General features: G+C 42.1%; 1 protein-coding gene across 1 annotated transcript in view; it reads right to left on the bottom strand.

The window, feature by feature from the left end:
• Positions 1–24,075, bottom strand: part of LOC126273316 (DNA-binding protein P3A2) — an 87,803-nt gene that overhangs the window by 27,475 nt on the left and 36,253 nt on the right. Inside the window, exons 7-8 of the mRNA XM_049976861.1 lie at positions 11,753–11,890; positions 8,191–8,308 (exon numbers count right to left, since the gene is read on the bottom strand). Coding sequence (XP_049832818.1) covers positions 8,191–8,308; positions 11,753–11,890 — 256 coding nt within the window. The remainder of the gene's footprint in view (positions 1–8,190; positions 8,309–11,752; positions 11,891–24,075) is intronic.

The raw sequence follows: 24,075 nt of genomic DNA, 5'->3' as shown, positions 1-24,075 counted from the left end.
CTGCCTCATGTCACAAACACCAGTTCTGATTTGGACGTACATCCTAAAACATGTCAGGTCAACTTATTGTAATTGATTTTATTTTCATTGTGAGTGGGTTTCGGAACTACAGTATAACCCTACTTTTATGTTCCTGAAATTAACGATTTCTTGCCATTTACAACATTTTTTATTGACCCTGTCCAATTTCCTATGTCCACAATGTTAATTTGCACCTGATTTTGCGTCAAAATATTCATAACTTCTCTCCCCCCCCATATACACTTGATTACAAAAATGTCCGTGGAGAAAAAAATGACATAAAATGACACTGGCATGATGTTAGCCATCGAGTAGTGTTTACGAACATTATGTGGTTAACTCAGTGGATTTGAATCGGTAAACATGTAAAAACTGGAACAGTTCATGCCGTATCTCCTGCCGCTGCCACGCCCTACACGGCGTGGTGGCAGATACGAGTAACTAGGTTTGTTCGAATAAATGTATCATGTCTAGTCACAACCATTTCCAAACTTTCAAACTGTGTCTACTGTGAATGCACAGTTTCGTGAATGAAGTGAACAGTGAGGCATCTTTATCGAACCACATTTACCACGTTTTGTCATTTGGCTACTTGTAGTGCTAGTTGACATTTTCACCGACTTTGCGTTGCTCAAATATTTTTGGTTCAAAAACAGCACTAAATCTGTATTTTTTCATGCTGAGCAAAACAAGCCCAAGAATCTATCCTCATTGTCAAGTACAGTACTTATGTATGTATTTTTTGTGATGTTACACAAACAAACAATGGGAGTTGTAATTTGCATGTGCGTGTAACTGAGGGAGTACAGTACCTGATAACATCAAAAAGACAACTACAGTGCAAAAGATGCAGAACAACACATATGAAAACACCACACAAAATACTTATGTAAATATTTGCACCTGACAATGAGAAAAAATTCTCAAAACGCACCATACTAACCATGAAAAAAAAAAAAACTAGCTGGTACAGAGTTTCATTTAAATAATGAATGACAGCTCCAAGCTTTCCAAAAACATCGCTTATGATGTGTGAAATTGAGTCAGACATTTCTCTACTTCCCAGACAGTTATCAGTTCTAGTAAAATGAGCATATTTTATGTAATAAGCCTTTATTAGGTAATAAACAAGTCCCTGACAAGTATTCTGATACCTATTATGTACATATGTCATACATAAAGTGCAAAAATGCAAGGGAGGTGTCCTATACGTGACTTTTACAGCTTAAAATGTTATTTCCCATATTACACACCATTTTTCTAAATGCCCTTGAAAAGTGTAAAAGATGAGTTTCACTCTATGTGTTCCAAGTTATCAGTCAGCAGTTTACTTTGTAATGTGCATCAGTTAAAAAACTGTAATTATTCCAATTGATAGTTGGATGTGTGAAGGAGAGAGGTGAAAGCTGAGGCAGGGTGCGGAGAGAAACGTGGTAGGACAGGAAAAGATGGATGTTTTTGATCCAGCCTAGGGGCTGGAGACTGTAGAAAAAGAGGAAGATGATGCCCTCCAAAGATGCAAAGATGACAATACAAGAGTTTTTGGTCACATTTAGAGGTGACAATAGTGATCAATAGAAAGATACAGTAAGTTGAAGTCTTGGCCAAATAATTATTTCTATCTCACAAATAGGCCACAGGGCAATCAGATTTTTGTCTTTTTTATACCTGGGTTACGTGAACTACAGAACTGTAATACTAGTCTCCAAAGCAGTTCAACAGGGGGAGGGGGAGGGGCGGAAGAAAAAAGAAAACTTCAAAGTTTGCAGAGTGTCTTTAACCCCCAATAGGTTCTATAGCTCTGTGGTAGAATGCTTGCCTGCCTTATGGTTGGGCAGGATTTGAATCCCAGCTGTAAAAATTTTTAATCAATGGGTCACATTGTATGAGCATTTCTGCAAAGTGTGAAATACAGACATGAAAAATGTTTTTTTGGTTAAAACAATCTTTTAAAATATCAGTAATTAATTATAAATTACACAGCATGGATTTTTCATAAAAAAGGTAACTAGAAATGTATTAATTACCATATACCTGATAAACTTTATATTTCAATTATATATACATTAGAACTGAACACAATAAAATATGAAAAAAGTAACGACTGGAACAAGATGCAAACTAGTGAATACTCGTCTTAAGTGCCACTACTTTTTTCCACTTTTATGTACTTTATGCTTCAGAGACATGCTTGTACAACAAGCACCTTTTGTTTAAAAATTTGCATCAGCCAGGAATCAAACCTGGGCCCCACATGGGACAAACAAGCATTCTACCACAGTGTCACACTGCCTACAGAAAAATCCACCTTACTTCAGACTATTAACAACACTCAGAAAATGTCAAAGTTAATTTTGTTGAGAAGTTTAGGAAGTGGAGTCTAACTATTGTGTGTGTGACGTACAAGTTCTGGACTTCACGAACCATAAATTTAAAAAATTACAAAAACCCTATTGCCATATGGTCTCCTTGTAAGTGGATTTCATTTTCTTGTCTACCACGATGACAGCACAGCCTTCATTACCCATTATTCTGTCCTTTTTATCTAAGCTTAGATTTACCCCAAAATCTCACTGCTACCAATTTGGAATTTTTGCCAGCTTGCTGTACCTTAGTCCAATTAAAATTACTTTGTAATTTCTCACAGTCACTGGTTACCTGAAACTATCCTCACATTGGCTGTCACTTGCCACTACAGTGTTGGCAAACAGTTGAAACACAAATACATTAGGTTGCTTTACAAATGGTGTAAACATGGAGCAAGGTTGAAGTCACAGCCACAACGTATGACAGAAGTGAGAGTGCTCTGTCAGCAAATGCTTTTAAGCGACCAATGACTGAGCTACGGGTTTTGTAGCAGCGAATTTTAACTCATGCCCTGACCTAACCACAACCTCGTGATGTGCAAGGTATCCAAGAAAACAGAATTCAACAATCTGCTGCAGAACTAAAATAATGTTTGCTTTGTTCATCGCATTTAAGGGTAACGACTATTAGCGAACTATAGACAGAAAAATTTTGTAATATATATGAATGTAATGCCATCTTCTGCAGCAAAATTTCAGTTTTGGTGCTAAAAGCATTGTAATTTCTCACAGTCACTGGTTACCTGAAATTATTCTAACATTGGTTACACGGGATGATGTGTTACCAATTGGTGAGTATACTGGTTGGCACTTGGTTGCAGAATAGAGGAAACACTAACAGATTCTAAACAACAACAGAATGATAGGAAAATGATGCGACAAAGTATTAGAAATAATAAAGTACATTTAAACCAATTAAATGAATAAAAAATGATAGTCTTTTGACCAGATTTTATTTTTCTAAAACTTTTCCTGCATTTGACGAGATTTGAAACCTTTGACGTTCTACTACACATTAGGTTTATACGATAACTACTAAGCTATGTCATTACACTGTAAAAGGCTGTTGTATGTATGACTCTGGTGTCGCAGTCACAAAAATTGACGGCCTTCAAAAATTCGGCTTCATGAAATGTTCTGTGAAGCTTATCGACCGTAAGCCAATCTCTGATTATAGTAACTGTATAAACGACGCTGAATTGCATCTTGTGCAGGAGGATCCAGTATTGCAACAATACTATGAAAACGATAGTTGCTACTCACCATATGGCGGAGATGCTCAGACGCAGGTAGGCACAACAATAGACTATGTGGTAACCAGCTTCTGGCCAACAAGGCCTTTTTCGGAGATAGAAATTACAAACTTGTATGCATGTATGTTCAATCTCCAATGAAGGCCTTGTTGACCAAAAGCTCATTTTCTGACAGTCTTTTTGTTGTGCTTATCTGTGACTGAGCATTCCTGCTTTATGGTGAGTAAACATATCCTTTTCAAAATATTGTCAATGCCAAACAGTTCAGATATGACACTGAGCTCTTCGATTGAATGGAACTGGCTACAACACGTGAAGCATCAACTATCAAGTAATTTTAATTGGTCTACAGTATTAAACACACCTCACCACTTTTTAGGACTGCTTCTAACTTTGGACTTTTAGTTGAGAATGGTACAGCAGTTAATCACTAGGATTTTTATCGGCTTATCTGCAGATAAGGTCTCCAAAAGGTATCATTAGCTGACATGGATGGAGAGGTCACCTAATCTATGTGCACTCTACACACCGTTCATTACAGCAGTCTCTGATGTGTAGCACACGCCTGACTCATTTGCTTGGACCCTGTACTTCTTAACCATACAGCACAAGTCTAAGAGGTAGCACAGACCTGTCACAGAATCTTTGAAGTCTCTGCTTGGCTCAAAACCAGAGGGCCATGGCCATTTTTATGGACAATATTGAAGACTGAGCTTCGCTGAAACATTGTGAGCAAGGATGGCAGTCTCAACATTCTCTGCCAGTCACTGCACTGAGTCCAGCATGACTCACTGTCAGGGCCCAGGCATTCTTCGTTCCAATATGCGCCATAATCTCATTGCATCCTGTTTTTTCAATGGTTAATGGAAAAGACCCTTCAACGTGTTAAATGAGGTGTCCATGGATACATACAGTGTGTGAAGTGATCCATACCATCCCTTCTTGTCATTTCCATAAGGTCTGATAATATTCATCACAGGATTCAACTGTTAGCAATCAACAGAACCCTACCCTTTAGGGTTTGTTTCCTCTTGAGATTGGAAAATGCAGTTCCAGTTTCAGTGGGAGAGAATACCTCAGACCTGCCGGTAAGGGGGAAGATAGTACCACCTTGAGTTATCCCTGGTCCCTGACTCCCCTCTGCAGGATGGGTCCATAGACCTCTCACTGACTTAAGCTTCACAGTATAATTGTGAGTAGTTATAGGTACCATATTTCCTGAGAGAAGACAGTATCGACAGAATTATAAGTACTTGAGGCACCTTTGGTACCCCTCACAAATGACTCTTGGTAGTTTGCCCAACACACCCATTTGTCACTACTTCCTATTGCTTGAAAGTAATCAGGGTGATTTCCAGCTGCTTGTGAACAGCAACTAATTAATTCTTTGTCCAAGAACAGTGTTCACGATGGAATTGCTGTGTGGCTGTTGCAATGTTTATAACTAAATGGATCATAATATGATATACAGGATGGTCCACTTATTGTAAACGGGCCAAATATCTCACAAAATTAGCATCTAATGAAAAAATAAGAACAAGTCTGTTCGAGCGTAATGGGGGAAAACAGATGGCGCTATGGGTGGCCCACTACACGGTGCTGCCATAGCTCAAACTGATAGAAACTGCATTTTTTAAAATATGTAACCCCATTTTTCATTACACATTTGTATAGTATGTGAATAAATATGAATATTTGATTTGGAACATTTGTTTTGCTTTGTTATGGATGGCACTGTAATATTCTGACAAATGTACCAACGCACCCGATAGCATTGTGTGCAATTCATTACTTAAATTAGATATGATAATACACTTCTCCAGTCATAATAATTACACGGAAGACGTGGTCTTGATAAAATTGAAAGTTTAACAGTTGCAGAATAGGTAGATAAGGTGTTTGTTTATGGCTATTGTGATCAAAATGCTCAACAAGCCTGTGCTATGTATGTTGATCGTTATCCTGACAGACAGCATCCATGTGTCCCGACCTTTCATCAGATATTTAATGTATTTAAAGAAACTGGAAGTGTTCAGCCAAAGAAGAAGACACAACCAAGAACTGCAACAAATGAAGATGCCCAAATAAGTGTTTTAGCTGCAGTTGAGGCTAATCCGCACATAAGTAGCAGACAAATTGAGCGAGAATCGGATATTTCAAAAACGTCGGTTTTGAGAATTCTACATCATCATACATTTCACCCTTACCATATTTCTATGCATCAGGAATTGCATGGAAATGATTTGGAGTGCCGTGTAAATTTTTGCCACTGGGCACAAAATAAATTAGAGTGTTCTATTTAGTGAAGAAGCGTCATTCACAAAAAGACTTAACGTAAACTGGCATAACAAGCACTACTGGGCAATGGAAAATCCACAAAGGGTGCAACAAGTGGAACATCAGCAATCCTGGCAGGTTAATGCATGGTGCGGGATTAGGGGGGGACATCTAATTGGCCCTTATTTTACCGATGGCAATCTAAATGTTGCAATGTATGTCGATTTCTTAACTAATGTTTTACCAATTCTACAACAAGATGTTTAACTTCATGACATAATGGAGATGTACTTTCAACATGATGGATGTCCAGCACACATGCAGTTGAAGCAGTATTAAATAGAATATTTAATGGCAGGTGGACTGGTTGTAGCAGCACAATATACCATGGCCTGCACGTTCACTGGACCTTACATCTTCCCACTTCTTTCTTTGGGGAAAATTGGAGGATATTTGTTATCATGATCCATTGACAATGCCTGAAAACATGCATCAGAGTATTGTCAAAGCATGTGCGACAATTACTGAAGGTGATCTACTCGCTGTTGAGACGAATTTCGTTACGCATGTTACCAAATGCATTGAAGCTGAAGGACATAATTTTGAGCATGTGGTTAATACGATTGCTCATGTACAAAAACAGCATGCGTTCCCATAATTTATGATAAGGTCACGAAAGTAAATGTATCACATTGGAGCAACAGAAATAAAGTCCAAACATAACTACTTTTTATTTTAATTTAAAAAACCACATTATTACCAACTGTTCATCTAAACAGATGAGGCATATTATAAGTGTTGGCACATTACAGTGCCATTCATCACAAAGTGAAACAAATGTTCCAAATCAAACATTCATATTTATTTATGTGCTATATGAATATGTAATAAAAATGGGGGTACCCATTTTAAAAAAATGCAGTTTCTATCAATTTGACCTGTGGCAGCACCATCTAGTGGGCCATCCATAACGCCATCTGTCCCCCCCCCCCCCCCCCCCCCCAATCACGCTTGAGCAGATTTGTTGTTCCTATTTTTTCGTTTGATGCTAATTTTGTCAGATACTTGGCCCGAATGGACCACCCTGTGCTACTGAAGCACGACTCGCGCCTGGTCCCGAGTTCAAGTCTCGGTCGGGAACAGGGATTTAATCTGCCAGGAAGTTTCATATCAGCGCACACTCCACTGCAGAGTGAAAATATCATTCTGGAAACATCCCCCAGGCTGTGGTTAAGCCATGTCTCCGCAGTATCCTTCCTTTCAAGAGTGCCAGTTCTGCAAGGTTCGCAGGAGAGCTTCTGTAAAGTTTGGAAGGTAAGAGACGAGATAGTGGCAGAAGTAAAGCTGTGAGGACCGGGCGTGAGTCGTGCTTCGGTAGCTCAGATGGTAGAGCACTTGCCCGCGAAAGGCAAAGGTCCCGAGTTCGAGTCTCTATCGGGCACAGTTTTAATCTGCCAGGAAGTTTCATATCAGCGCACACTCCGCTGCAGAGTGAAAATCTCATTCTGGAATATTAGCTAATGTTTTAAGCACTGAGGAGTCTACGGAAACATTAAAAAGTCAGGTAATCTTCTAAGAACTCTACAACGTGGAACACTGAATGAAACATTAAAGCTACAAGGTAACTGCAGGTTTCAACTGATGTTCAATCAGTTTTATGAATCATTTCTAACAATGTGCCATACAGTGTCAACCAGCAAAGCACTGTTAATTAATGAGACTATTTTAGTTTCGCGTATTCTGTAAATATAATGTCATGAACAACACAGAACTATTCTCATGGTGAGACATTGGATGGATATATTAAATAATCAGACAACCAATAATGCTATTTATTAAAAGCAAATTGTGGTGTTTATGATACATGAAGGGACAGTGTTTTCAATGTAAGTACCACAAAATGAAAATAGTTCTTATCTTAACAAGTTGATAACACTGTTTTAGATCATCATTAGATCAGACGAAAGTAAAATAGTTGTCTTTCTGTTATCTGTTTTGCTAAGAGAGTTGCAGTTGTTTCACATCACCACCCCAAAAAAACTCCCACCGACACCAAAACTGGTCATCATCTTGTGTGGAGCACAATTTATGAAACAATAAATGTGAAGAGCCATCTGATGATGAACCCCTTGGTGCAGAACTGGTAAAGGTGCTATTTGTTTTTAATGAGTAGAATTTTATAAGAATTAACCTGTAACTCACTCTCGACTACTAAACTTTACACTACAAATCAGATGTAAGAATGGAAACCACCAGATAGTGTTGATGCTCACCATGACCATCCTCTGCAGTAAGAATGATCTGGCCATCCTGATTAAGAGTGGCTTCTGTTACACTGTTAAGGTCCACAGCCACATTTTCACCTTGACCTGGGCCAACTTCAGCCAGAGCCTGCAACCAGAACACAACAATTAATTGAAATGCAATCTTGTAATGCTAATTCTTTGACTGTAACACCCAGGTGACAATGAAGCCTTGGATTTTGAGCAATTTTTTACAGTGTCCAAAACAATTAAGCATCCTTGCAAATTCAGGTTGATGGCTACAGATGGCCAAAACTGTTTAACACACATGACACAAGGCTTTAATGACTTTGCTGACAAATTTTTCACAGACTACTTCACTCTCCTAGGACAATTGTAGGAAGAGGTGCCCTACTTGTAATCTGTCTTTCAAGTAATCTCAGACAGCCACAATTATCAACTGACAGTTCTTTGCATTACAAGTTCCACCAACGAGGCACTTATGTGGATGAGCACTATTGTGTGTAAGAAATACAGAATTACAAATGTCATTACTATATGGCAGAGTAAACGTCAGATTATCATCTCTGCTCTTTCTAAAACCACTTAGCTTTGTGTAGACTACCACGGATACTTGCAACACTTTATATAATCAAAATACGGGTTCATTCACAAACAAAAGTTGCTGCATTTCATGCAAAGCTCTGCATAAGCTAGAAATCAGCAGAGTACAAAAACTCAACCCTATGCAGGGCTCATACCCACGATGTTCTTGTGTCTAATGTATCAGTTTCTCAGTATTGTTTTGTTAACACGAGTTCCATAAAGTAGACAAAGACATAATTTTTACTGCTGACAGTTGCAAAAAATCCGTGTCCTGCCTCTGCAAGATGCGTCACTTAAAATGACTCACATTCTACCAACTATTTCAAAAACCATTAGAACTGTCAGATTTCAGTTACTCACACAAGACCTTGTTGTGTTGTTTGAATACTGCCCACTGTTTGAAACTGATACCACAGTACTGAAATTACACTTCCTAATACAGTTATTTGCTATCCCATGCTGCAACATCAATTTCTATGCTACCAATGACACATTACACTACAGATTTTGGTAACTGATGTTACAGAGACACCACCATACCTCACACTGACTGAGACACCACCACCATAGCTCACACTGACCACTTCAAAGATGGCTACAACAGTACCACTGTCCTTATCAAACCTACCAAACAGCAGCAATGTCTCCACTTTGACAGCTGCCACCCATTCCATACCACTAAGTCCCTTCCAAAGAGCCTGGCCACCCATGGTCGTTACATCTCTAGTGACGAGCGGTCCCTTCCAAAATATACCAAGGGTCTCACAGAGGCCTTTACAGATCGTAATTACCCTCCTAACCTTGTACAAAAGTAAATACACATGAATGAGATTTTCATTCTGCAGCGGAGTGTGCGCTGATATTAAACTTCCTGGCAGATTAAAACTGTGTGCCCGACCGAGACTCGAGCTCGGGACCTTTGCCTTTCACACGCAAGTGATCTACCATCTGAGCTACCGAAGCACGACTCTCACCTGGTACTCACAGCCTTACTTCTGCCAGTAACTCGTCTCCTACCTTCCAAACTTTCCAGAAGTTCTCCTTGCAGAACTAGCACTCCTGAAAGAAAGGATATTGTGGAGACATGGCTTAGCCACAGCCTGGGGGATGTTTCCAGAATGATCTGCCAGGAAGTTTCATATCAGCACACACCCCCCTGCAAAGTGAAAATCTCATTCTGGAAACATCCCCTAGGCTGTGGCTAAGCCATGTCTCCGCAATATCCTTTCTTTCAGGAGTGCTAGTTCTGCAAGGTTCGCAGGAGAGTTTCTGGAAAGTTTGGAAGGTAGGAGACGAGGTACTGGCAGAAGTAAGGCTGTGAGTACCGGGCGTGAGTCGTGCTTCGGTAGCTCAGATGGTAGAGCACTTGCCCGCGAAAGGCAAAGGTCCCGAGTTCGAGTCTCGGTCGGGCACACAGTTTTAATCTGCCAGGAAGTTTTAAATACACATGCCTTATCTTTCCAACACCCGGCAATTCCCATAGTCCCACCATCCAGCCACAAAGAAGCATTTCCCCCGTGATTCGGTACCACCCAGGGTTTTTTTTACCTCTCGTCGTGCACTGAAATGAGGAATGTCTTACCCGCTACCCTTCCCACCCCTCCCATAGTGGCATTCTGCTACCTTCCGAACCTACAAAATATCCTCATCCCACCTTACACAACCCCTGCTCTCCACCCCTTGCCTGATGGCTTATACGCCTGTAACAGACCTAGATGCAAGACCCGTCCCATACATCCTCCTCCCACCACCACCACCACCACCACCACCACCACCACCACCACCAGTCCAGTTAATAACATCACCTGTCCCATCAAACCAGACATGTGATCTACAAGCTAAGCTGCAACCAATGGGCTGCATTCTATGTGGTCATGATAACTGAATGGCCACCCACAAACTGTTGCTGAGAAACAATTGGACAACCACAATGCTGAGCATGCCGCCCAGCAAGATGGTGTTCACTTCAATGACTGCTTCACAGCCTGCTCTGTGTGGACCCTTCCCACCAACACCAGCTTTTCTGAATTCTGCAGGTGGGAACTGTCCCTGCAGTATATCCTACATTCCCATAACCCTCCTGGCCTCAATCTTTGTTAGCCATTGTCCTTACCTATATAGCCTCTTCCCTGATCCCATTCAGCACCTCTACTCCAGTGCATCCAGTCTTTTTACATCCCTCCTTTCCTGCTACCCTGCTCTCCCCCACACCCTGCACCAAGCCCTGCTCTCCACCTCGTCCCTGCATGTTTCGAGCAGCACTTTGCCGCCCCCCACCCATACCCTGCTATCTCTCCCCGAGACTGTGTGTGTGTGTGTGTGTGTGTGTGTGTGTGTGTGTGTGTGTGTGTGTGTGTGTGTGTGTGTGTGTGTGTGTGTGTGTGTGTGTGTGTGTGTGAGCGCGCGCGCACGTGCAAGAGAGTGAGAATCTATTTCTGACAAAGGTCTTGTTGGCTGAAAGCTAATTTTCTGCCAGTCTTTTTGTTGTGCCTTTCTGTGACTGAGCATCTCTGCTATATGGTAAGTAGCAACTATCCTTTTCATAATACTGTTACATTCCATCCCGGATTTTCCATTGTTTAAACAATGAAGAACTCTCAGGGCTCCAATATGTGATGTCCATTGTGCCCTGGAGTGCATCAATGATGGCTAATGGAAGCTCCGACATCTCAATTGTGTGAAACTCTGAACTATACCATTTGCCATACTGACATGGCTGCTTGCTCTCCTACCACAGCAGCCATCTTTAATTCCATTTCTTATCAAACAAACGTCATTCAATCTTATAAAAATGAAGATGATTTCAGAGTAAGAGATATGAAAGCAATATGCGACTTCTCACGTCTGTAAACCCTTCTTTAAAAACAACAAATAGATCTTTTTTGTGAGAATTCTCTAGCAGTGATTATAGCACCATTGCAGTTTCAGCAATGGGTTTTATCCAGCTTTTGTAGGTTAAACATAAATTTACCTACAAACAGCTTACCGTGACACTCTGGACTTGAGCAGTTGTACCATCAGGTAATGTGATGATAGGATTATTTGGGTCCACCTGGATGATGGAGACTGTACCATCTGCGTTGCTAATTGTCTGCAGAACTGCTGGAGCATACTGCGCTGTCACCTGTAATGTAAGCATTTAAAAAATTTAAAATTTAGAAATGCGGCTGGTATAATGTTAAATATGTTATTGGAGAATCCTTCAGTGAGCTAAGGCCAAGTATTATGTTGACAAGATTGTTGAACACAGTGATTAGTAATCAGTAATTATCAGTATAGTGTGAACATTTAATCAAATATTTTCAATTTGACATAACATTGTTTTAAGTATAAGGTAGCTTTGTGGGATAGAAACACCTTTGCCCTCAAGGTTTGTATACATGTCTACTGTATTGTCCCTTCTCTCCTATCCATAACTCTTAGATGCTGCACATATGAAGGGTTCAGAATTTACACGGACCAAATCCATTAACCCTTTAACACTCACAATATTTGATATGGTTCTGTTGTTAACAGATGGTGGTTAAATATTTGGACACTTCCATTATGCTCGAATCTCTCTGTAAGTAACCATTAGATTTGAACCTTATCGCCCGAAATACTGTAGCCAAACATTCTGTGGTGAAATATGTAGCCACTTTTGTTGAGGACAGCTTTCACTAGTTAGTGCTGCCACCTACCTGAACTGTGGCTAACTATTTGTTCCATGTTCATTCCGCCATTTGGGGTATCGCCTTTCATCAATGTTTTATATAAAATGTTCAAAACCATGGAGCCGACTCTTTATTTACACATTATTTGATATTGTATTTACACAGACACCATTTTCACGAAAGTTGTTATGACTTTTCAAGTTTTACATTCATAAAATAGCAAACAACTGATTTGTGTTCTGTCAACTGTTAATCTTTATGAACATATCCATGTTGTTCTCTGATCAAACTGCAGTAACAACTTTAGTGTCTGAGGTAAACTTTTGGCTGCTTACTGTTTCTTACATTCTGCACTAACGAGTTATGGGAACAAATAAATTACTTGACACATTAAGGCCTTACGACTTTACATCTACTTTTTCATGTTGTGAGTTTCCATGTATCTTGTGTCAAATTACGTGTTGTTAAACATGACTAGTGTTATGTGTAATACTATTATGTTGTTCAAGGGCTAAGTTCTCATTTATTTTTCTCATAAAACGTCCAGAAATAATTAAACGGCAGATGGACTGGAGAACCTCAGGGATGAAGGCAGAAATTGCCCTCTTGTAGAGAGCAGTGATGATCAGCCTTTCAACTCTGATTTAGAAGCTGACAATGATGCGGACAATGTCAACAATATCAGTGTGGCCACTGTCAGCACAAGGTAGTCAGAAGACAATGATGATCCATTTGTATGAGCAACGGAGAGGTGTTGATTTACATATTTCTGTTACTGAACTGTAGGCCTTCCTTGGGGTTCCGAACGTGATGGGGTAACATGTTTTACCAACTTTTGAGCTATACTAGTCAGCTGATGATGATATTAGTGTGCCAAGAATTTCTAAGGTAATGTCACTTAAGAGATTTCTCAAAGTTATAAGAAACTGTCACCTCAATGGCAGTGAAAAAATGCCACAAAGAGGTAGCCAACACTTTGACAAGCTGTACAAAGTTAGGTTGTTGGTAAAAAATCTTAATAAAGTTTACAACAGTGTTTTCAATCAGAGTAGATACTGGTCTGTAGACTAGTGCATGGTAGGTTTCAAAGATAGGACTTATGTGAAATAATACGTCCCTGAAGACTGTAAAGTGTGGTTTCAAGTTATGGAGCACTGTCTTGTGCAGAAGCAGGGTTTTTATTAGTATATGAAGGGAAAAGTGCAGAAATTAATAAGTTTATCTTCGGTGAAGGAGTAGTGCTAAGCTTGACAAATGTGTTCCAGTCAAATGGTTACTGTGTCTTCAGATTCTCCCCCCCCCCCCCTCCCCGACCACCTATACCATTGCTTCAAAATCCTCTCTCTCGGACACCTGTTTGCAAGTGGAACTACGGAGAGAAACAGAAAATTTTACCCAAAACATATTTGTGCAAAGACACTTAGCTAAAAATAGTCAGCAAGAGTCATTTTGTTTCAACAGGAGAGTTAGCAGTCTGTAAATGTAAGGACAAAAGCAAAAAATGTCTTATAATTGGATCAAATATTCACAATCGAAATGCACTGACGTTTGGCAGGAGGAGGAAAAGTCTGGGGAGAAAGAGCACATTCCATGCCTTTTGTGTATACATGATAAAAACAAATACATCAACTTATGTCTTTCTACTCTATTTCCTCTAAGTTTAGGAGATGGTGGATGAAATTGTTATATTTTCTCATAGATTCTGCTACTGTGAACTCACACATTATATACAAGACAACTACGCAACTGTCAACATTAAGAGAAAAGCCGATAACACGTTTTGAAATTCTGTAAGCTGCTCACAGATGAGCTGACAAAGTTATTGCAGTAGGCTACTGAAAGGGAGAAGACCAAATGTTGCAGTAGCAAGTTCAAGTTACAAGACACAAAAGACAAGTGGCAAAGTTTAAAATCATTGCGAAAATTTACGATGTTGGGAATCATTTACCAGTCAGCGGTAGAGGCAGAAGTACTTACTGAAGCACAAAGAAAGTTGTCAAAAGCTCTAATATTATCTGCAAATCCTGTCAAGGGGCCTCGGGTATTGACCGTTTTGTACCATTTCATGGTTAATTTTGAGATTTTACATGCGCTGTAATAAATTCAGCATGGTGTTAAGAGAGACTTTTTTTGGAACACTTGTTCTTTGGTTTAAAATTTACATTCAATTACATTCAGCAATTAAGCAATGTTTTCTTTTTTATACAGAATAAATAAACCATTATGAGTGAACACAAGTTTAGGAAAAAGTGTCCGTATATTTGGCCACTTCTTACATGCCGCTTTAAGGGCAAAGTTGCTAAATATTAAGCCACCCAATACTGAGAAAACTAAGAATAATATTCAGTAGACAATTACAGTGTTACCATGACTGATATGGAATTAATTTCCCAAAAACAGTCCCTCTGAATTAAGAATAATAATTTGCCCATTCAGAGATAAATGTGGTGGATAAGAATTTAGCCTGCAAGTGTCAATGGTTTAAGTCAATTATAAGAGATACAACTGAAATGGTAAGCCACTTGTATTAATTAACGACACAATTTATGTAATTTTTGTGGTTTATATATCTTTGGTGTTCAAATGGGCTAGGATATTGGTTTATATCTTCTAACTATAGAACTACTGCTTGAAAATTGTTTGATATGACATAAGATTTATCATTAACATTAGTTTTACATTACAAAATATACAAATCTGGTTCCTACTATATTAACAGACCTTTCATATAATCAGATTTCAGAGAAGTGGTACTTACAAAGCCTGTAGTACTATTACACTTTTCATAACTGTATATTGAAGTATATCTATATCTACAGCAATAACCCACAAGCCACTGTACTGTGTGTGGTGGAGGGTATCCCATACCGCTACTTGCCATTTCCCCCCCTGTTGCATTCGCAAATACAGCAAGGGAAAAACGACTATCTGTAAGCCTCCGTATGAGCACTAGTTTCTTGTATCTTATCCCCATGGTCCTTACACGCCATGTATGCTGGCGGCAGTAGAATTGTTTTGCAGTCAGCTTGAAATGACGATTCTCTGAATTCTCTCATCAGTATTTCTCATAAAAAGAAGTCTCTTTCCCTCCAGGGATTCCCATTTGAGTTTCTGAAGCATCTCTGTAACACTTACATGTTGTTCAAATCTACCACTAACAAATCTAACAGCCCACCTCTGAACTGCTTTAGTTTCTTGCTTCAATCTGATCTGGTAAGGATCCCAAACATTCGAACAGCACTCGAGAATAGGTTGCACCAGCTTCCTACGTGTGGTCTCCTTTACAGGTGACCCACTATTTCCCTGAAATTTTCCCTTTAAACCAAAGCTGACCATTTGCCTTCCTTTCCACAGTTCTCACATGCTCGTTCCACCTCATATTGCCCTACAATGTTACACTCAGATATATCAATGACCTGACACTGTCAAGCAGGACATACTGTATCTGAATACTGCAGATTTTATCTTCCTACTCATCCACATTAACTTACATTTTTCTACATTTATGGCTGGCTGCCATTCATCACACCAACTGGAAATTTTGTGTAAGTCATCTTGTATCTTCCTACAGTCACTCATGTTCAACAACTTACGGTACATCACAACATCATCAGCAAACAACTGCAGACTGCTGCCCACCCTGTACACCAAATCATTTATGTTTATAGAGAACAACATTGGTCCTATCACACTTCACTGGGGCACTCCTGATGATATCCTTGTCTCTGAGGAACATGCGCTGTTGAGGACAACATACTGGGTTCTATTAAGAAGTCTGAGCCACTCACATATATGTGAACTTCCTTAACATCCTAGTCATAAAACATGTTATCATTATCATCCTGCAAAGTTACATTAGTGAAATGTGTTCAAATCACACTGAATGTTTTTGAAGTATGCACGATGGTATTGGTGGCTTGTATGTGTGCATACTCAAAGAAAGTAGGCTACCTGCATACCAAAGGACAGTGTTCAAATGGCTCTGAGCACTATGGAACTTAACACCTGAGGTCATCAGTCCCCTAGACTTAGAACTACTTAAACCTAACTAACCTAAGGATATCGCACACATCCATGCCCGAAGCAGGATTTAAACTTGCAACTGTAGCAGCAGTGCAGTTCTGGACTGAAGCGCCTAGAATCGCTCGGCCAAAATGGCCAGCGGAGGACAGTGTGAAGCTATTTGAACCAGTGCAGTGAATATCCTCATGTTGGAAAACAATGGCAGCCATATGGTGGAACCAAATGCTGCAGACAAGAGCCTGCTGGCAAGCCAAAATGTACAAGAAACTGTTTGCCAGCACTGGCAGTTAATGATGGTCTGGACTGACAAAATCAAAGCACGTGTGCTGGTGATCTTTCTTGAACAATATTACAGAAACTATTCAGTAAAAAAATCTGATTTTTGTTATTTATAGCTTTATGTGTCAGCTTGATTATAAAGTGCCGATCATTTTGTTAACGGTCATAGTTACTGTGATACTTTGCATTTAAGTAATACATTGTATGAAATTCAAATAGATTGGAATAAAAAAATGGGGTTGCTATGTTTTCACTTTTGGTGCACATTACATCATATGCTGCTGCATGTGAAATTTAGCTAACATACTGAATTTTTCTTTAAATTGTAGGTGGTTTATATGCGTCTCCAGCCTTGAGAAAATGAATTTTAAGTGGTGCATTCAGGTCCACCCATGCATGCCACAATAATTCAAAGAGAACTATTCATGAACCTGCATCATATTTCATAAATGGTTCTAAGGCATCAAAACGAGGCTCTGGCAAGCTGTAATAAGGGGAGTCCTCTTGATGCAAACTTGCGGACAAGTGTGAAGTGACTGATACACAGTAAGCACAGTATGATGGCATCATTCTGAGAGATCAGGGGGGAAGTATGCCACATGTTGGTGGTGCCTTTGATTGATCTCGGGTTGTTAAGGGGCATAGTAGCTTGCCATTCCATATCGCAGGTTTTCAAACTTTGATATCGCAGTTGTAGTTGTAGGTCTGTGCCAGATACTCAGAGTTCAAGTTTGTCTCATGCAGTTGCTTCTTTAGCTAATTTGTCAGCGAGTTCATTTCCTGGAATAACCACATGCCTCAGTGTCCAGATGAATGTTGCCATCATTCCAGAGCTGTGGAGAAAACTTGTAGGTCTTGGATGTAAGCAAACAGAACTTCTTTGGGTAGCACTGTATGCAGCTTATGGAGTCTCAAGAAACCCAATAAGCAGGGAGAGTTAATGAACTGCAAAGCCCATGACATGGCAACCAATCATGCAGTGTATATGCTGCATGCGCTCGGCAAAGAATACTTCTCGGACCCCTTTACAAGTGCAAAAGCACCCAGGAATGTCAAGAGGCAGCTCTCACGTACACAGATGAGATGCGGCAGTCAGAGGTCTTTGGTTAGAGCTTCCAATTGTATCTCTGCAGGTCTACCCATTTTTTGGTATTCTGCACGTAGTCTAAACTGTTGGTTGCAAAGCAACAGTTGAGTAATACTCTATGTCGGACATGTTCTAACAAACTCACAACTGATGGTACTACCAAGCCATAAGCGAAACACACGTAATCTAGATAGGAGCTTTGTAGGATTGGTGCAGGTGCTGCTGAGAAATCTGAGGGCATTAAGTTTCCTTGTGCAAATTGAGCTGATATTTTGTACACAAGTTAACTTGTTGCCAAACAAAAGGCCTAAAAAATCAAAGTTTCAACAACTTCTAATAACTGGTAACTGAAGTAAAGTTCTGGGTGCAGGTGCACAGTCCTCAGGCTACGAAGGTGAATAATGCACGTCTTTGTATAAACAAATTGTTATTCAAGACTCAAGGCCCAATTATATACTTTACATGTGGCCACTTGAAGTATACGTTCTGCGGTACACAATGGTGCAGAGCTGTGATACAGACAAAGATCGTCCACATACAGTGATGGTTAGACTAAGTCCCACTGCAGTCACTATTCCATTGATGGTGACTGAAGGGAGTTCCTCTCAAAACCAACCCCTGAGGGACCCTAGTTTCCTGTACATATAGTATGTCGAAGGCTGAACCTATCTGGACCTGAAACAGTTGGAGGGAGGAGAAATTCTTGATACAATAGATAGCAGCACTGTAAGCAATATGATGGTGTTGGGTGGTATCAAATGTTTTCTGCAGATCAAATGCGATCATATGTTGGCATTGAGAAAAAGCACTGCATACTGTAGATCTGAGATGAATCTGTTGGTTTGTGGTGGAGCGGAATGTTCAAAATGCAATAAATGTCCTCCGACTTTCAGGCATCAAAACAGGAGTCGATCGACCATTCTTTTAAATAAGTTACACAAACAGTTCGTTAGTCAGACTGGGCAAGAATCAGCCAAAATTTTAGGGTCTTTCCCCTGTTTCAGGATAGGAATAATACCGTATTTATTTGAGTATAAGATGACCCTGAATATAAGACAACCCCATATTTTTAAGAGGCTCCTTGAGAAAAAAATTATTTTTAAAATACTGTGACTAATCAAAATTACAAACTATTTTGTTGACACAACCCGCCCCTCCCCCTTTTTCTTCTTCCTTCAAATACACATTGGATATCACTTGTATACTGACATGATACTATTACACCATCTCTTGCTTCCAAACATATCACTTGCCTGTCAATCACTCATTGGCTCTGTAGAAACAGCTGACACACCCCCTTTCATTCTCGTCACATGACCCAGCGAGTGTTGACAACATAGTAGCAAGATGTACATAACAAAGCCACTGGCCCCTATTTAGACTTGACTGTCTCCTGGAGAAGCTACCTACTATTGTTGAGTATTTGTCCAATTTTAAAATCACTTCAATTCCGACTACAAATAGATTCAGGCAAACTGCAGTTTAAATGTGATACATGTTCATAATAAGCCAAAGTATGTGGTATAGATTACCACAGTTGGCAATATCATGAAATTTGTTGCTTACTCACCACTCCCCTACCTGGAATTATCCAAGCTCTCAGCCAAGATTGTGTCACTGTTCCCTTCCAACCCTCCTGTAGTGCTGAGCTTGAGCAGCTGTGAAAAACAGACCACAGTATCTTCTAATGTGCAGCTCATATGTAAAAACAACTAATACACAACTAAAAGAAAGCTAGTACGATTCAGCCCCGTTCTTGAACTTTCACTCACCCTACGATCTAGTGAAGCTTGTTGGTACTACCTCCATGACAAGTCTTGCCACTGTAATTTATTCTCACTATAACAATTACAGTCATTTTAATATGATATTTCTTTTGTTAGACAGCCGTGTGGAGTGGCTGCGTGGTTTGAAGCACCATGTCACGGATTGTGCGGAAACTCCTGCCAGAGGTTAGAGTCCTCCCACGGGCACGGGTGTGTATGTTGTTGTTAACGTAAGTTAGTTAAAGTAGTGTATAAGTCTAGGGACTGATTACCTCAGCAGTTTGGTCCCTTAGGAATTCATACACACATTTTTGCTAAACATTTCATTCTGGATTGAGTTTCCTTCTTGTTTCAACTGAATGTCACCACTACGTTATAAAGCTGATTAAAAACTGGTAATGTTCTTACCTGGTATTCTAATACATGAACAGTAACTGAGTTTCTCATTGTGATACAGTTAGTAAATCAGTCCCTCATAACCAAATAAAGTATTGATCTGTGTTCTGAATCAACTAATGTTGTCTGAAGGACATTTCCATTTTTTTAATGTTACCGTTACTTAAAAAGTGACATTAATGTTTGTACACTCCTGGAAATGGAAAAAAGAACACATTGACACCGGTGTGTCAGACCCACCATACTTGCTCCGGACACTGCGAGAGGGCTGTACAAGCAATGATCACACTCACGGCACAGCGGACACACCAGGAACCGCGGTGTTGGTCGTCGAATGGCGCTAGCTGCGCAGCATTTGTGCACCGCCGCCGTAAGTGTCAGCCAGTTTGGCGTGGCATACGGAGCTCCATCGCAGTCTTTAACACTGGTAGCATGCCGCGACAGCGTGGACGTGAACCGTATGTGCAGTTGACGGACTTTGAGCGAGGGTGTATAGTGGGAATGTGGGTAGCCGGTTGGACGTACCGCCGAATTGCTCAACACGTGGGGCATGAGGTCTCCACAGTACATCGATGTTGTCGCCAGTGGTCGGCGGAAGGTGCACGTGCCCGTCGACCTGGGACCGGACCGCAGCGACGCACGGATGCACGCCAAGACCGTAGGATCCTACGCAGTGCCGTAGGGGACCGCACCGCCACTTCCCAGCAAATTAGGGACACTGTTGCTCCTGGGGTATCGGCGAGGACCATTCGCAACCGTCTCCATGAAGCTGGGCTACTGTCCTGCACACCGTTAGGCCGTCTTCCGCTCACGCCCCAACAATGTGCAGCCCGCCTCCAGTGGTGTCGCGATAGGCGTGAATGGAGGGACGAATGGAGACGTGTCGTCTTCAGCGATGAGAGTCGCTTCTGCCTTGGTGCCAATGATGGTCGTATGCGTGTTTGGCGCCGTGCAGGTGAGCGCCACAATCAGGACTGCATACGACCGAGGCACACAGGGCCAACACCCGGCATCATGGTGTGGGGAGCGATCTCCTACACTGGCCGTACACCTCTGGTGATCGTCGAGGGGACACTGAATAGTGCACGGTACATCCAAACCATCATCGAACCCATCGTTCTACCATTCCTAGACCGGCAAGGGAACTTGCTGTTCCAACAGGACAATGCACGTCCGCATGTATCCCGTGCCACCCAACGTGCTCTAGAAGGTGTAAGTCAACTACCCTGGCCAGCAAGATCTCCAGATCTGTCCTCCATTGAGCATGTTTGGGACTGGATGAAGCGTCGTCTCGCGGTCTGCACGTCCAGCACGAACGCTGGTCCAACTGAGGCGCCAGGTGGAAATGGCATGGCAAGCCGTTCCACAAGACTACATCCAGCATCTCTACGATCGTCTCCATGGGAGAATAGCAGCCTGCATTGCTGCGAAAGGTGGATATACACTGTACTAGTGCCGACATTGTGCATGCTCTGTTGCCTGTGTCTATGTGCCTGTGGTACTGTCAGTGTGATCATGTGATGTATCTGACCCCAGGAATGTGTCAATAAAGTTTCCCCTTCCTGGGACAATGAATTCACGGTGTTCTTATTTCAATTTCCAGGAGTGTATATGGTATCCATACATGTGTGAGTTGTAAACCTGTTCCAATGCAACAAAAGCTTGTCAGATGATACAATTTAATGCTAGCTCCTCCTGTGTTTCACAAAATTGTCAAATTTTATTCAGAGCAATAGACTGCATCTCAACACATTGCTAAAGCATTGCAGAACTGTCATTCACTCAATGGAACATTGTATGATTCAAAGCCTTGTGCATGGGAGGATAAGGAGTTTTGCTCTGCCAGGTGTTTTGAATCAAGAAGGTATGATGTCAATTACTGTACGAGGAACGCGAGCAGCTGCTGCTGGGTAATCCGCTGAAATTTCATCCACAGTACATGGCAGGCCAAGATCAATGTACAGTGTATTAAAATTCGGAGAGGACATTAAAATGTGGCGTACCATCAGAACTTGCCCACATGGGCAGAACGGCGCCGGTGCAGCCGTCAGCAGATGGCAGTGGCTGAACCGGCAGTGTTCAATCCGTAACCGGGCCAAAACGACCTCCTCCCGCCAAAAAGGGCGTGAAGAGGTCATCCAAGCCGTGGGGAGAGGTTTCAAGGCCTGAAGTTTGTTTTCAGTAAGTGCAGACCAATTGGCATGCCACAGCGATAAAATGCACTGACAAATGACCCTGGTAAAATAAGATGGGGGCACACAACAATAAGCTGTCCGAGGCTGGAGGACCGCAGCCTTGGCCGTGGGATCTGCAGCTTCGTTCCCAGGGATACCAACATGGCCAGGAACCCACATAAAGGTAACCGGAGAACCGTACGCCACCAGCTGCTGAAGAGAGCGTTGGATCCAGTGCATGAAAGGGTGAACCGGATACGGATCACTGAGGCTCTGGATGGCGCTAAGGGAATCAGAGCAGATGACATAAGCAGAATGTTGGTGGCAGTGGATGTAAAGAACAACCTGATAGAGGGCAAATAGCTCAGCTGTGAAGACCGAACAACGGCCATGGAGCCGGTATTTGAAACTGTGTGCCCCGACAATAAAAGAACACCCGACACCGTCATTGGTCTTAGAGCCATCTGCTTAAATGAAGACCGCATTAATGAACGAAGTTTGACAAACCGTAAGTGGTATACCGAAGCTGGGGTAACCTCCTTTAGGAGCAAGCTGAGGTCAAGGTGATCGCGAATCTGAGCCTGGAGCCAAGGTGGCGTTTGGCTCTCACCCACTCTAAAGGTTGCAGGAAGTGAATAATCAAGGTGCTGATGGAGGCGACGAAAGCGAACTCCAGAGGATAGCAAGAGCAGATACATACAACCCATACTGACGGTTGAGAGAGTCATCAAAAAAGAAACGATAAGACGGGTGGTCGGGCACTGATAATAGCCGACATGCATACTGACAAAGCAGTATATCGCGCCGGTAGGTTAGTGGCAATTCACCGGCTCAGCATGAAGACTCTTGACAGGACTAGTATAGAACATCCGATTGCAAGATGTAAATCCCCCAAGTTGTATACAGTTGAGGCGGCGTAATATGGATGGCCATGCAGAGGAGTATACAAAGCTCCCATAATCCAGCTTTGAGCGGTCGATCGACCGATATAGGCAAAGTAGGACGGTCCGATCCACTCCCCACGATATACCGCTGAGAACACGGAGGACATTTAGGGAACGGGTACAAAGGGCAGTTAAATATGACACACGTGGAGACCAGCTAAGTTCCTGGCATGTGTAAGACCTAAAAATTTGGTGGTCTTCACAAATGGGAGAGCAACGGAACCGAGATGTAAGGATGGTGTGAGAAACTCTTTGGAGCACCAGAAGTTAATACAGACCGTTTTATCGACAGAAAAACAGAAGCCATTGGCGACACTCCAGGAGTAAAGACAGCTCTGAAGGCAGCGCTCCAGGAAACATGTACGCTGCGCGCTGCAGTAAATAGTAAAATCAAGCACGAAAAGTGGGCCTGACACATCAGCTGCAAGCAGTCCATTATTGGAGGGGGAGCAGGGGGGGGAGGAGTCCGAGGGGGAGCAGGGGGGGGAGGAGTCCGAGGGGGAGCAGGGTGGGGGAGGAGTCCGGGGGGGAGCAGGGGGTGGGAGGAGTCCGAGGGGGAGCAGGGTGGGGGAGGAGTCCGAGGGGGAGCAGGGGGGGGGGAGGAGGAGTCCGAGGGGGAGCAGGAGGAGGAGGAGGAGGAGGAGGAGTCCGAGGGGGAGGAGGAGGAGGAGGAGGAGGAGTCCGAGGGGGAGGAGGAGGAGGAGGAGGAGGAGGAGGAGTCCGAGGGGGAGGAGTCCGAGGGGGGGGGAGGAGGAGGAGGAGGAGTCCGAGGGGGAGGAGGAGGAGGAGGAGTCCGAGGGGAAGGAGGAGGAGGAGGAGTCCGAGGGGAAGGAGGAGGAGGAGGAGTCCGAGGGGAAGGAGGAGGAGGAGGAGGAGTCCGAGGGGAAGGAGGAGGAGGAGGAGGAGTCCGAGGGGGAGGAGGAGGAGGAGGAGTCCGAGGGGGAGGAGGAGGAGGAGGAGTCCGAGGGGGAGGAGGAGGAGGAGGAG

This window comes from Schistocerca gregaria, chromosome 5, assembly GCF_023897955.1.
Source record: "Schistocerca gregaria isolate iqSchGreg1 chromosome 5, iqSchGreg1.2, whole genome shotgun sequence".
NCBI classification, from domain to species: Eukaryota; Metazoa; Arthropoda; class Insecta; order Orthoptera; family Acrididae; genus Schistocerca; species Schistocerca gregaria.
This window is presented reverse-complemented; position numbering and strand designations above follow the sequence as displayed.